General features: G+C 55.4%; 1 protein-coding gene across 1 annotated transcript; it reads right to left on the bottom strand.

Moving 5' to 3' along the window:
• Positions 1–242: 242 nt before the first annotated feature.
• On the bottom strand, positions 243–12383 carry Tnfaip2 (TNF alpha induced protein 2). Its single transcript, XM_021202195.2, has 12 exons — positions 12310–12383; positions 9606–9960; positions 8715–9345; positions 6605–6719; positions 6339–6461; positions 6064–6164; positions 5406–5504; positions 4893–5016; positions 3975–4097; positions 3591–3746; positions 3331–3452; positions 243–1850 (listed from the first exon to the last, which is right to left on the bottom strand). The coding sequence occupies exons 2-12, from the start codon at positions 9943–9945 to the stop codon at positions 1709–1711; spliced, it is 2076 nt and encodes a 691-aa protein (XP_021057854.1). The 5' UTR covers positions 9946–9960; positions 12310–12383; the 3' UTR covers positions 243–1708.
• Between the last annotated feature and the right edge of the window lie 870 nt (positions 12384–13253).

Raw genomic sequence — 13253 nt, 5'->3', positions numbered from 1 at the left:
CCCTCCCCCAACTTTGCAATTTCCCCAAATAAACCACTCCAGTCACTTATTTTTTTTTTAAAGATTTATTTATTTATTATATGTAAGTACACTGTAGCTGTCTTCAGACACTCCAGAAGAGGGCGCCAGATCTCGTTACGGATGGTTGTGAGCCACCATGTGGTTGCTGGGATTTGAACTCAGGACCTTTGGAAGAGCAGACGGGTGCTCTTACCTGCTGAGCCATCTCACCAGCCCTCCAGTCACTTTTGAAATCTGTTTTATATCAAGCTCTCTCTCTCTATATATATAAAATCTCTGGATTCTGTCCTGAGTACATGCATACAAAAATCAACACTATAAAAATAATATTAACAATATTAATGTCATCAACAAGCTAACGTCTACAAGAATACAAAAACTGTGTGCACTGCTCGCCCTGGCCAGCTCCAGCAAGTACCTGGGAAAGGGGCAGGAAAGGCTTCAAATCCCAGCCTCGAGTCATGAAGCGTCAAGGCTGGGTCAGTGCTGAGAAGGGCTCTCATGGCTAGAGAGGAGCAGGGTCCGTGGAGTAGCAGGTGCCTTGATGGCAAACTGCCTTCCTGTTTTCCAGTGTAGCGCCCTGTGGGACCCACTGGTCCCCATAGTCAATGACTATTGGGTGGCGGGAGTTAATGTGGTGGCTGCTGAGACTCTGGGCAGATTCACTGCAGTCACGGGGATCCTACGTCACGGTGGGATCTGAACCAGTGGAGACTGTGGTGGTGTGAGGAACATATGTAGCTGTTCCTGGATCTGAAGGTACAAGATCCTCAGACATAAGCTGTGGGTAACCTCTAAAGACTGGGAAAGACCAGGAAATGATTCTCCCTGGGGCTTCCGGAGGCAGTGGACCCTGACCACATTTAGACTTCAGTTCAGTATCAGACTTCTGATTTGCAGAACTGAAGGAAACGTTGCAGAACTGAAGGAACACTTGCCTTGGAAATTTGGTACAGCACCAACATGAAGCTAATAAGGCACTTGCCAGACCCCTGCATTCCCACCAGACTTCAGAGGGTGGCCTTAGGCTTGCTTGTTCCTAAATGGGAGAAGATTTGATCTGAGAGAACTCAGGAGGTCCCTGCTCTGCCAAGGCTTCCAGGGTCACTTCCCAAACACATCTATACACACACAGAGGGCAGGGCAGCCCACGGGGAGTGAATAAGAGGGTCCTCCTAGCTGAGTGGTACCAGGAGCCACTTTGCAGGGTCTAGCTCTGTCATGGGCACTTCACAGGCCTGCTTCCAGGCCCCAGGTTAGATACTATTTCTTCTTTCTTCCCTTGTTTTCAGTTCTATCTCATGACATCCCTGAGCTGAAGAAAATGGTATAAATGAGGCTTCGCCGCGGTCCCAGGGAGCTGGACAGGGCTACGCAGACCATTAAAAGGCAGACTACAGTGTCGGTAGACAAAGGTCACTCTACCCAAGATGAATAATCATTTACAAGAAATCTCTTGCATGCTTCACATGTTAGCTCCCTTGAGTAGGGTGTGGACCCCACTGGACCCATCATCTGTGCAATCTTGGCTGCCAGATCTTGTTCCCAAGCCAGGGCTGGGCAGAAGCAGCAGCAGAATGTGGGAGCCTGGTGATGGGTCATGGAGCTGGAGCCATTGTGCATCCCCAACTGGTGTGGTGCCTGATGTTCCCCGGGCCTCATTAGCATATCAGATCTTTGGAAAAAGCTAAGCAACCTTTATAAGGGAGAACAAAGGTCTGGGAGGCTCCTGCACTCCCGTGTTGATGTCCAGTATGTTCCGGATGCTCCTGACTTCACTGCTTGGTAGATTGCCCTTGATGGCCAGGATGGCGTTCAGGTGGCCTTTGCTGGTAAGGAGAGAGTACACCCTGTCAGTCCCACAGTCACAAACACCCCTGCTCACAGCCCTTGCTGGATGTCCTGACTCCAGATGCTGCCACAGAACCTGCAACCAGCTGCTCTGCCCCGTAGGCAGCCTTGCCCTCCCTGGATCTTTCCTTCCCCTACCCACCAGACTCAAATTTGCACTGACTGTCACCTCAGAATATTTCTCTTCACGCCCTTGAGGTGACCAACTCCTTCTCTTTAAGTTTCAGCTAAATGTCATGTCTCTAAGTGGCTTTGCACTCTCTGGTCAGCAGCCCCTGTTATTCACTAGAACTTGGAATTTTCTCTTTCTGCCTGATCATCTCATCATGGTTAGCCCTCAGCAGGCTGTAAGCTACAGGAAGAGGACTGGGACCCAGCTTGCCCAGTACCTCACCGCATCCTGCAGCATAGAGCAGCAGCGGGTCTAGTATTCAGAATACTAATCAAGGGCTGTCGGTGGGAGCAAAGGAGAGGGGTAAGGGTAGATGAGAGAGTGCAAGGATGGACAGATGGATGAATGAATGGGTAACTACATGAAAGGGTGGATGGATGGATGGACAGATGGACAGATAGATGTGCAGATGGACACATGGATGAGTAACTTCATAGAAGGGTAGATGGGTGGATGGATGGATGGATGGATGGACGGATGGACGGGTTGGGAGTAAGTGAGCAGAAAATGGATAGGTAACTGAAAGGATGGACAGAACAGGAGAGCAGATAGATGGGTAAGCAGAGGACAGATAGACGACTACACAGGGAAGTGGGTAGACAGGTAGACAGATAGATATGTGGATGACAAGAGAGTGGGTAAGCACATAGACTAGTGGATGGACCAGTAGATAGGTGGATGGGGGCTTGTGCGTGTGTGTAGCTCAATGTATACAGACAGATGAATGATCAGGTAGAGCGGGTCAGTCACAGCTGGGCTAGGCTAAGCTAGGTCAACCTGAGTCAAGACTAATTCAAACTGTCACATCAGAGGACCTGGCCTAGGAAGGAGCACCATCCATGGTTCTCCAGGTCCTCAGACAGGACCTTAACAGGAACACGAGGGTGTAAGACACAGTCTCCTCCAGGCTGAGTGATAGATCCTGGATTCACTTTTCTCACTGCATAGCGCTATCACACAAGGCTCAGCACACGAGTGCGGGAACACGCCACCTGGCCTTGTCATCACTAGTCATACTAACTTGGTCACGTTCCCTCAGCTCCCTAGGTCTCAGCTGCGAACGGTGAGCAGCGCCAGCCTTCAGGGGCTCTGATAATGCCGAATGCTTGAGTTCCTAGCACAGTGTCTGGCATGAAGTCAGCGCCTGGTATAAGTCAGACATCATAACCCCACCTCAAGTGTGGAGCCTTAACAGTTGAGTGGGTCATGAGGAGACTCTAGTCCCAGCATGCTCAGGACACGGTGGGGACCTGGCAAACCATTTCCTCAGAGCTTCTAGTGCTTACCTAAAGTCAGGGTACCAAGTGGCATATGTGGCCACCTCGATCTTAATGGCACTGGAATCTTGCAGGCGAATGATCTCAGCGATCATAGGGAGGGCGCGGTGCAGCCAGGTTGCCGTGGAGCCCTGAAGGGAGAGGGCTGGTTGAAGGATGATGTCCCTTTCCCCCAGGGACACTAGGAGACACTTAGAGCAGTAGATACCCAGGCTTGGAGAGGCCCTGTGGGGTTGTCCAGGGTTCTTGGGGCGGGTGGGGGTGCTCACATTCTCAGTGCAGAACCCCTGAATGGCATCCGCATTGGCGAGGATGTGCCTTGCCAGCTGCTGCTGCTGCTCGGCCGTCTTGAGGACCAGGCGCCGTTTGCTGAGCCGGATGATGTATTCCTTCACTAGGTGCAGGTGCACGGCCTCCATGAGCTCCTGGGCAGGCAGATGCCAGAGGGAGTGAGCCACCCGCGGACACCTAGGGGCCCATCTCCTCCCCCAAATTGAAGCTTCCAAGGCAGAAACCCAGCCAGTCCATAGAGGCAAAAGTGTGATCATGGGCGTCTGCATGTCTGTGTGCATGTGTGAACACACGTGGGTGTGGGGTATAAACACTGCTCGTCAGTGTGGGTGTCCGGACTTCTCCAATCCCCCAGTCCTCACCTCCCGGAAACAGTCCTGCAGCTCTGAGAATTCAGGCAGGCTGGCGCTCACAGTAGTGATGATTTCCTCCAGGGTCTCAACTGGCTTTGCCCAGCGGGTCTGTGTGAACTTCTTAAACAGCGGCTGGGACAGGCAAGAGGCAGGATGTCTGGTCACACCCAGAAAGGAAGGGCGGCTAAGGGCAGACACCCTCACATAGACACTCATGGCCAGCAGGGTCCCAAGGGCTTTCCAGGAGCTGGCGGGCTCTCAGGTCCCTGCTCTCAGATCGGAAGCAGAGGCAGCCTGAGTGTACCCTTGTTCCAAGGTCACCCAGCTGTGGCTCAGGAGAGCCAAAAGGAGCCTGTCTGCAGCCCTGAGGTCTTTTCCACCTCCCCCTTCTTAAATAAATAAATTCCTGCATAAACAAGGCCCTGTGCTCAGCTGGGCTGAGCCTGTGCCAGGGCATCCAGGGTCACTCTATGCATGGGCTTTCCTTACCCACTGGCTGCCCTCTGCACCTCCAGTCCTGAGGCTGTGCAGGGGAGCTCTCATGGGCTTTCTGAGTACCTCCCCCATCCCTCCCCCAAGATGGAATCTGGCTATCAAAGGTCCTGAGCTCCAGGAACTGGCAGACAGGGATGGGGTAGAAGGAGCCTTCCCCAGGAGCTCCCAAGCCCTGTGACCCTCCCAGGCCAAGGCAAAGTCAGGATGTCAGGTGGGTCAGCCAGAGAGCACTTCAGGGGGCCAGCACATGGACATCCCCAGCAACACCGCATCTCCCAGGCTGAGCCTCTCACGGGTCTGAGGCACAGTGTGTGTGTGTGTGTGTGTGTGTGTGTGTGTGTGTGTGTGTAGCTTCTACCACACCCCCTTCCCTGCCTCCTCTCCCGTGCCAGACTTTAGGAGGAAGGCAGGGGAGAATGCAGCTCCTGATACCTTCAGGTCCGAAAATAGGCTCTGGAGCAGGGTGTCGAAGCCGTGGGCCTTGAGGTCTTTCAAAGGCTCCAGCAGGCGGTTCAGAGAATCATGAGGTATCTGCCACCTCTGCTCCACAGAAGTCCTGGAGAGTGAAAGGAGGAGGTGGTGACAGCCTGCTCAGCCTGCAGCGTCCTGCACTGGTCCTTGGAGGCTCAGCAGTTTCCTGTTCCCTTCCGGATCCAGGCCGAGTCTTCCCATGGATGCCCCAGGCACATTCCCCGCCCCCTGCCCTTGGCAAATCTCCAGCTGTCCACCCCTAGCTTGTCCTCTGCTTCACAGTTTTATCATAAGGCTAAACTAATAAATAAGTCGATTGCATCCTGGTGACTCCTTCAGCACCCCACCCCTTTGCTGTGGCTGCTCCAGGCCCAGTCATTTCCTCACAGCCTCGTGACCCTTAATTCCTCCCAAGTTGCTCCACTTCCCATGTGTCCTGTCTTTCCATCAGGCTAATCTGCTCAGCACTCTCACCGGAAGAACAGGCAGCTGTTGATGTTGGCCATGATGTTGACTCTATAATTCCTCAGGGGTTTGCTCTTCTCTAGAAACTCATCAAAGGTGCGCTGGTAGCTGACAAAACCAGAAGGGGCACCTTCAGCTGCAGTCCAAGCACCGAGACCGTACAGGCCACTCCCTTGGTCTGCGGGTTGCTGGGAAGGGCTGTAAGCTCCTAAACATCATATTACAAGTTGCAAAACCTGAGGAGCCGGAGTCCCATTAGGGCGCATGAGAAAGTGCTGCCTGACTCTGGGGTCTGCGTTCCTTTCCCAGGTCCCTCCTCTTCCCCAGTCCCTCTCTACAACTGGGAGGCCAAAGGGTGTCCTTGTAGGTCGATGGTGCTCTCAGAAGTGGGGAGGAAAACAAGTGAATTCTGAGGGTGTCATGGGAAGGGATGGCAGGAGCCTCCATTCCTCATGGTGGCATCTCTTCTTTGAAGCATGCCAGCTCCCTGTGGAGTCCACCCTACTGGAAGCTGCAGTGCCCTGGATTCGGGCAGGGGCAGAGGATGCTGCGCTGTACTTGACAAAGGCAGGGAAGGACTGACTTAGCTTGGATTCCCCACCCTAAGTGCAAAGAGGGCCAGGGGCTCATTGGTGCTGGGGCCCCTGTGTGCTGTAGACACACCCACCTCCTCAGTAGCGCAGCCAGCTCCACCAGCAGCAACTGCTTTATCTGCATCCCCACATCGGAAGTGATGTTCTCAGCCTTGGTCTGGCCTTGTGAAATGATCTGCAGGGAGCAGTGGGTGAGCATAGCATAACACCCCCCTCTGGGCTGGGCTGGGCCAGGCCAAGCATGGGAGGATGTGGGAGCATGGGACCTGAGCTCTGAGGTCCTCCCACCCCCATCCGAGCTGTGGCCGTCCCTGTGCACCAAGGGACTGAGGGGGTCAGTTAGTGGTACCTGGAGAATGTCGATGGCCAGTTCACTGTGACAGTGGCCATCCAGGCTCTGGGGAGCCACATCCTGGGCCCAGCGCTGAGACTCCAGCTCCAAAGCTCGGGTCATGAGCAGCTTCACGTTGGTCTAGGGGAAAAGACACCACGGTAGCACTAAGCCTGTCTGCCAAGTTCATTCAGAAATCTCTGTCACATGCTGGGAGCCTAGAGTCCTGTTTCTGCTCTTCCCTCCTGGCCCTCCCCGGCCCCACCCCTAACGTTTGGACTTACCACCTCATTGGACAAGAACATGGCCTCCAGCAGTCTGATCTGCTTCGGGGGCAGGAGGCTCCCAAGCCCGACACCTTGAAGCTCCTGTGCCAACTTTGGACTGTTGAGAATATCACTGCGGGCAGAGACACTGGCCTGAGAACACAGCCCAGCAGTGGCCCAGTAGCTTAGCTCAGACACCTCTCAGCTTCTGATCCTCCCCCACCCCCCACCCCACCCCCACCACCACCAGGGTGGACTCTTCATGTAAGACCATACCCAGTTTAGTTCAGGATGAAGTCATCCTGCATCTTCTTACCCCCCCTCCCCACCCACCCCTGCTTTAAACTAGTTTCCCAGACTTCTTGGGGTTGCCCTGCACCCCCGCCGGCCCCCCTACCCCACCCCCATCCCCATCCTCCCTTGCCCAGCTCACTGAAGGAGTTCCCTCCTTTCCTCTGCTTCTGACCTGGCCACCAATGATGCCTTCACCCCAGAGCCAGCTTTCAAATCTGATCTTTCTATCTACCAGGTCTCCCCTTTCACACGGCTACAGCACAGCTTCTGACCCCACTGGCCTTGCCAGCCTGTCCTTCCACTCTTGCCAGGTCAGCCTCTGCCGCTGAACAGGAAGGGCTGCCCTGGAGCAGCTCCATGCAGCTTTCTTGGTGCCTCAAAGTGGCCCAGAGTTCCCAGGGGACCTGCCCAGCCCTGGCACTTCCTAAAGGCCCTTTGTTTGCTGAGAACCTTGAGAAGGACCCTCTCTGTGCCCTTCAGTAATTTGGATGCATTGAGCCGCACTTTGGTCCTTCTGGGCCTCCCTTGGACTTCATGTTCAGACTAGCCTTAGCTTCCTGCTTTGCAGCTACACCCCAAGTCAGGAGACCCCAGAATATCACAGAAGCAGAAAGGTGGTCAGGCAGGGGCATGAGTGCCTGGCACTTCCTGGTGAGTCAGGGCAAGCCAGCAGGAGCTACAGCAGGGCCCAGCTATCTTTGGAAGTCCCTGCCTGTTTTCCCTGTGTCCTGCTGGTTCTTCACCTAACACCCTGTTGTGTCCTTTCTCCACATCCCCCCACCCCCAGGCTGGTTCAGCACCAATCTGTTCACTGCCCAGGATGTCCGTACCCCCAGTCTCCCTCCTGCAGACTTTACACTCAGGTCTGAGGAATCAGTAAGAATCCCTGGTCTCAGGGCTGGTGAGATGGCTCAGCGGGTAAGAGCACCCGGCTGTTCTTCCAAAGGTCCTGAGTTCAAATCCCAGCAACCACATGGTGGCTCACAACCATCCGTAACAAGATCTGGCGCCCTCTTCTGGAGTGTCTGAAGACAGCTACAGTGTACTTACATATAATAAATAAATAAATCTTTAAAAAAAAAAAAAAAAAAAAAAGAATCCCTGGTCTCTAATGCTATGATGTCCCCACAAGTCACTCTCCCCCAGGCGGTGTGGATGATGGGCATGCTCTGGGATCCATGGTGTCTGGGCCAATCAAAGGATGCCTGAGGCTCAGACCAGTTGAGTGCCAAGTGCTCACCATCTGAACAGCCTCCCTCCTACCTAAGGTGCTCAGGTCTCAATGGGCTCCTGGGGACTCTATCTGAATGGTTAATTGAGAGGGATACCTAAGGCTACTCCCTGGTTGCTACCTCTCTAGCTTGAGGCTGTTGAGACGCACCAGCTGAGCTGCCTGCACTTTTGTCACTCCCTTTGCCTGGAATGCCGGCCTCCCCATTCCTTCATTGAATGTTCTGTCCCTTCCCTGCCTGACTGTACACCCATGAAAATGTGGACTGACTCAGCACATAAATACTGCCTGACTCCCCTAGACCAGGTCTCTTCTCGAGCCCTGTGCTCTGGCCTCCCCTGTGTCTCCATGCCTCTGTCACAGCCCCTCCTACTCGATTTCATCCCTGTTCTGATGAGGGGGTGGGGCTTCTAGAGAACTAATAACAGGGTCCATTTTCTGTTCATTCCTTTCCCCAACAGCAGAACAGAACGGGAAAGGTCCAGAAAATAAAAGTGCAAAGCCAATCTGCCTGGTACAGTTCCCCAACTCAAGGGTCTGGCTCTGGTGTCTCAGCACCTCTCCCTGCAGAGGGGACACATCCCATCCACTGGCATTGCTCACTTGGGATAGAGGTTCTGCACCCAGAGCAGCAGCAAGTAGGTGTCCCTTTCACACAGCTCGAACTGCGCCAAGGTGCACAGGTGGGAGGCGAAGTGCTCGTGGTAGCTCTCGGCGTAGGTGCGCACAACGTGGAACTCGGCGGGGAACAGCGGCTTCAGGCGCTCCACCACCACCTCCAGGTCCTCCTTCATGGTGCGACCCATGTGCAGGAACCTGCTCTCGGCCTCCGAGCGGCCCTCGGGCGCCGTGGCAGGCTGCGCGTCCAGACGCTCCGCTGCTACCTCCGCTACGACGCCCCTCCACAGCTGCAGCCATCGCCGCGGGCGCGTGGCCTCCAGTGCCGCCGCCAAGGGTCCCCTGGACGCCCGCCGGTCCTCGAGCTCCTCCTGCGACACCACAGCCAGCGCCTGGCTCAGCCGCTCGGGCGCCGCCTCCAGTGGCCGCCGCAGCACCCGGAGCACTTGGTCGCACAGCAACACGTACAGAGCCTCCACCTTGCTCTGCCGCCACACCAGCTCCTCATTGCTGGTGCCACCCGCCGCTGCCGCAGTCTCGAGCTGCCTTTCCAACGCCAGCACCTGCCATGCCACCTCCAGCTGCCCGCGCTGCAGGGCCTCCTTGAGCTCCTCCACTGAAACCCAGAAACCCGCATCAGGCCGACTCCTCCCCCCCCCCCCCCCCGGGACAAGAGGAGGCTGTGGTCCCAGGTAGGAGGCCAATGTCCCATACAGGACCGCAGCAGAGAACCCCCTCTCCCAGAGTTGTGGCTTGCTTAGCTATCTCACCTGCCCACTGTCCTGGCTGAGTAGTGGTTTATGAGTTCCCCTACACTGCCCAAACCTGGACCAACCCCTTCCTTCCGTTCCAGCCCCAGCTGAGACCACAGCCTACCTGTGGGCAGTGGACCATCTAACTCGGGCCTGGACTTGGGCTGCACTTCCAGATCTGATAATCTGGGCTGGTCCTTTTTTTTCTTTTTCCCTTTGGTAAAGACACTGAACATGTTGGCCAGTCCTTTGGACTTCTTCTCCTTCTTCTTCGCAGACTCCTCCTCCCCATCGGGAGCCTCCGGGGATGGCATCAGGTCCTCAGAGGAAGCCTCAGACATGGAGGTCTCTGATTCAGCCTCGGATGTAGAGCGTGGCTTTGGGGGGCTTCCGGCGAAGTCCAGGGTCCCTGGCACAGACTGCTGGCCAGGAAGCCCTTGGAAGAAGGTCACCATCTTCAGCATCACCCTGGCTCAGGCCTGCGGGTTGGAGATGGGAAATGATGACCCCAGAGGCCACCCCAGAGTGCAAGCCGCTCACAGCCCCAGCAGTGTTCCCTCTGCTTTCTCCTGTAAAAACCCCTCAACTCCTGGTCCCCAACCCTCCCCTCTCCTTGGCCACCGGAACTGTAGTGCTCAAAGCTTGTCTCCCTAGGCAAGGAAACTCTGGAGGCTCCAGAGTTTCCAGGCTGATGGGCAGCCTCTGCCCCTGGGCAAACCCTCCTTTGTCAGTGCTGCCTCCTGGAGGGAAAGGCTGTGACCAGCGAGTACCTCTCTGACTCCACCAGACTCTGAGGCGGAGACAGGACCGGTTGATAGTCCTTGGGACAGCAAGAACAGGACTAAAAGCTCACAGCCATGCAGTGGTCACAAAGCCTAGCACCTTTGCTGAGAGACCAGCAAACCCCCCCCCCCCGCCTTCTTTCACGGGTCTGAATTTAGCTTTGGAGTCACAGAAATATGCCACAAGCAAAGATACGGCTGTGGTCCTGGGCCCACAAGAGGAACTGATTTTCTCCCTTATGTTATGCTGCTTTAGGATTAGGGGGTCAGACTTCGGACCCTGGGCAAATGACCCCAGGTAACCTTTTACCCGTGAGCAAAGCACAGGTCTTCCTGAGGTCACACAGCAACTTGAGTGTGGAGCCCACACTGCCCACTTTGCAGCCTACCCTGCTTGTTTCCAAGTGGGGTGATGCAATTTCACAAGGCCTTCTGTTTCCCCTCCCTTCCCGGGTGCCCATCTCTTGTCTCCCCAGCAAGTATGTTATTTAGCTTAAAATAATCTTGTGGTCACTAGCTTGAGCTTGGAGGCCAGAGAGCATCTCCCTCAAAGGACTGGCTTTTCTTGGGCCTCCACATCCCGACTGTGTGTGTCAGAGTGAGGAAGAGTGGGCTAGCCTGGAGGGAGGGAGGGGGCAGAAGGAGGGCCTTTCTGGTAAATGGTGTGACCCATTACCAGGAGGTGGCTGCCCTGCCCCATCTCTCAGGAATAAAAACCCCAAGCTGTAGCTTCAGTTCTTCCAAATGACCCGCTCCCGGTAAGGCAACTGGGAAGACCCACCATCACAAAGGAGAACCGGAAACTGCGGAGGGGAGGTGCTTGCCCAAGCACAACACACTCTAAGGGCTCTTTCACACACTGTCTCTGTCTCCACCAGCTTAACTGCCCAGGTTCGGGATCACTTCCTGAGGGGCTTGTCTCATAACTGGGGCATGGGTAAAGCACCCTGATTGGACAGAAAGCCTGGGCTCCTCTACCCCAGTTCTTATCACCCTCACCAGGTACCCTGAGCAGAGAGCTCTCTTCTCTCTTCTCTCTTCTCTCTTCTCTCTTCTCTCTTCTCTCTTCTCTCTTCTCTCTTCTCTCTTCTCTCTTCTCTTCTCTCTTCTCTCCTNCTCTCTCTCTCTCTCTCTCTCTCTCTCTCTCTCTCTCTCTCTAACCTTATGAGGCCTGAGGTCGGGCCAGGCAGTTTTTAAAGCCCGTGCCAATCTATCCCACCCACATGGCAAACACCCATAAGGGCTGGCCTGGCTGATGGAACTGCTGACTGAATGTCTGGCCCCAGTTGCCCTTCAGTGTCAGAGGCTATTGGTATAAAAGGGAGGAGCAGCTGCGGGCTCAGCTACACTTCTCACCAGGATTAGGGCTAAACAACACCCTTCCTCAGTAGGTCTCATTTTTCCAGTTTGTAAAATGAGAATGAGCCCTCCTGCTCACTCCTGAGTGCTGCTCAGAGGATGTGGCAAATCACAAGCCTGGCACTGGGTGGGCCTTAGAAAGCAAGTTCCCTTGTATCCCTGACTGCAGAGGGGGAAGGCGGCAGGAGTGATGAGATGCTGTTTAAAGCATCACCAAGCCTGGCCCGCGGAGGCACGAAGGGGTCTCAGAGACACATGGAACGGCTGCATCTGGTGGCTGGATGGTGTCACCTCCCTCAATTCTAAACACCACAGAGAACCTCACTGGTCTTGCAACTTACTGACTCTTGCCCCACAAGAGATCATCCGGACAGGGAGTCCCGCGAGTGCTGGGACCTTCCTTTTGTAAACCTGAGACTCCCTCGTTTTTGTCCCTGTCCCTACAACACTTGAGAAACTTGGCGCGCGGGGATCCCGGGCCCTGGCGTGAGGGGCTCAGAGTAAAGCCTGTAAGTCCCTAGCAGTGGGTATGCTGGAGGTCAAGGGACCTCGAAATATCCCGCCCGCGTCCCCTTGGCCACTCAGGGCCATTCCCCCAGCGAATCCTGTCCGACACTCTGTGTCAGGACTGGAAGGGAAGCGACGTGGAGCGGCAGGGACAGAGGCACAGCGGCAGAGGTCACTTACTGTGTCCAGGACAGGACGCCTTAGTCCCGACCCTGGAGGGGCCCTCCTAAAATAGTCGCAGGCTCCGCCCAGACTCTGCCTGCTCCACCAACCGCAACCGCGGAAAATCCGCTGGCGGACGCCTTGGCCCGGCGATTCCAGTGCTGGGGGCGGGGCCGGGCCAGTAGAGAGAGGGGCGGGGTCACTTTGCTGTTCCCAATAGCCTGGAAAGAGTGGTCCTGGTATGCGTGCACAGCCACGAGTTCCGCTTAGCGGAGACCCGTTGTCCCACCACGGTCTCTGATTGGCTACATAGCAGGGGCGCACGCACAAAGCCTCTGTCCCACGTCACATAATCAGTACCTACTTAGGTCTGGGGAATGTCCTCTCCCACCTCAACGCCTCTGCCACGTGCTGTTACCGCTCTGAGCACCCCTGTGTCCTTGGAAGTCTGGAAGGAAAGCTTCCTGGAGGAGGTGTCCTAAGGCGGCTGGGCACACGACTGGTACTGGGACCTCTCAAAACCTCTCATCACTAAGCCTTGAGTGATGGGGCCCATCTTCATCGTTATCCCGAGGTCACACAGAAATGACAGACAGCCCTCACCTGAGCTTCCTTCTCCGGAGCTCCCAGTGACAAGATTTTCCAGAATGGGGCTGGGGGCCTTTTCTCGGGGTCTGCCTTGGGGAAGGTGGGGTTGTAGGCTAGAGTAGAAAGGGGAATTTCTGCCCCCTGGAAGATGGGCTCACTCAGGAATTTCCCTGCTAGACACCAGCTTCTTTTTTGCCTCTATTTGGAACTCGGCTCCTCCCCATCTTTTGTTCGGGCCTTCTCTACTTTCCCTGCCTGCCTAAGCACCGAGCTTTGAGGAGAGAGGGAAGGGCAGCTGAGTGGGTGGGTTATGTTTAGGGATTGTCCCTGGAAACCCAGAACTTCCTCTTCCTCCTGGGAGCAGTGGCCAAGTG

Source organism: Mus pahari, chromosome 7 (assembly GCF_900095145.1).
Source record: "Mus pahari chromosome 7, PAHARI_EIJ_v1.1, whole genome shotgun sequence".
In the NCBI taxonomy this organism is placed as follows: Eukaryota; Metazoa; Chordata; class Mammalia; order Rodentia; family Muridae; genus Mus; species Mus pahari.
Note: the sequence above shows the minus strand (reverse complement) of the source record. Positions and strands in the feature narration are given on the sequence as shown.

Coding starts and splice junctions, on each gene's coding strand:
- Tnfaip2 (XM_021202195.2), bottom strand. CDS start 9,945: ATGCTGAAGATGGTGACCTTCTTCCAAGGGCTTCCTGGCCAGCAGTCT. Junction 6,720..8,714: donor GTGCAGAACCTCTATCCCAA/GTGAGCAATGCC, acceptor CTCTGCCCGCAG/TGATATTCTCAACAGTCCAA. Junction 6,462..6,604: donor TGTTCTTGTCCAATGAGGTG/GTAAGTCCAAAC, acceptor CTTTTCCCCTAG/ACCAACGTGAAGCTGCTCAT.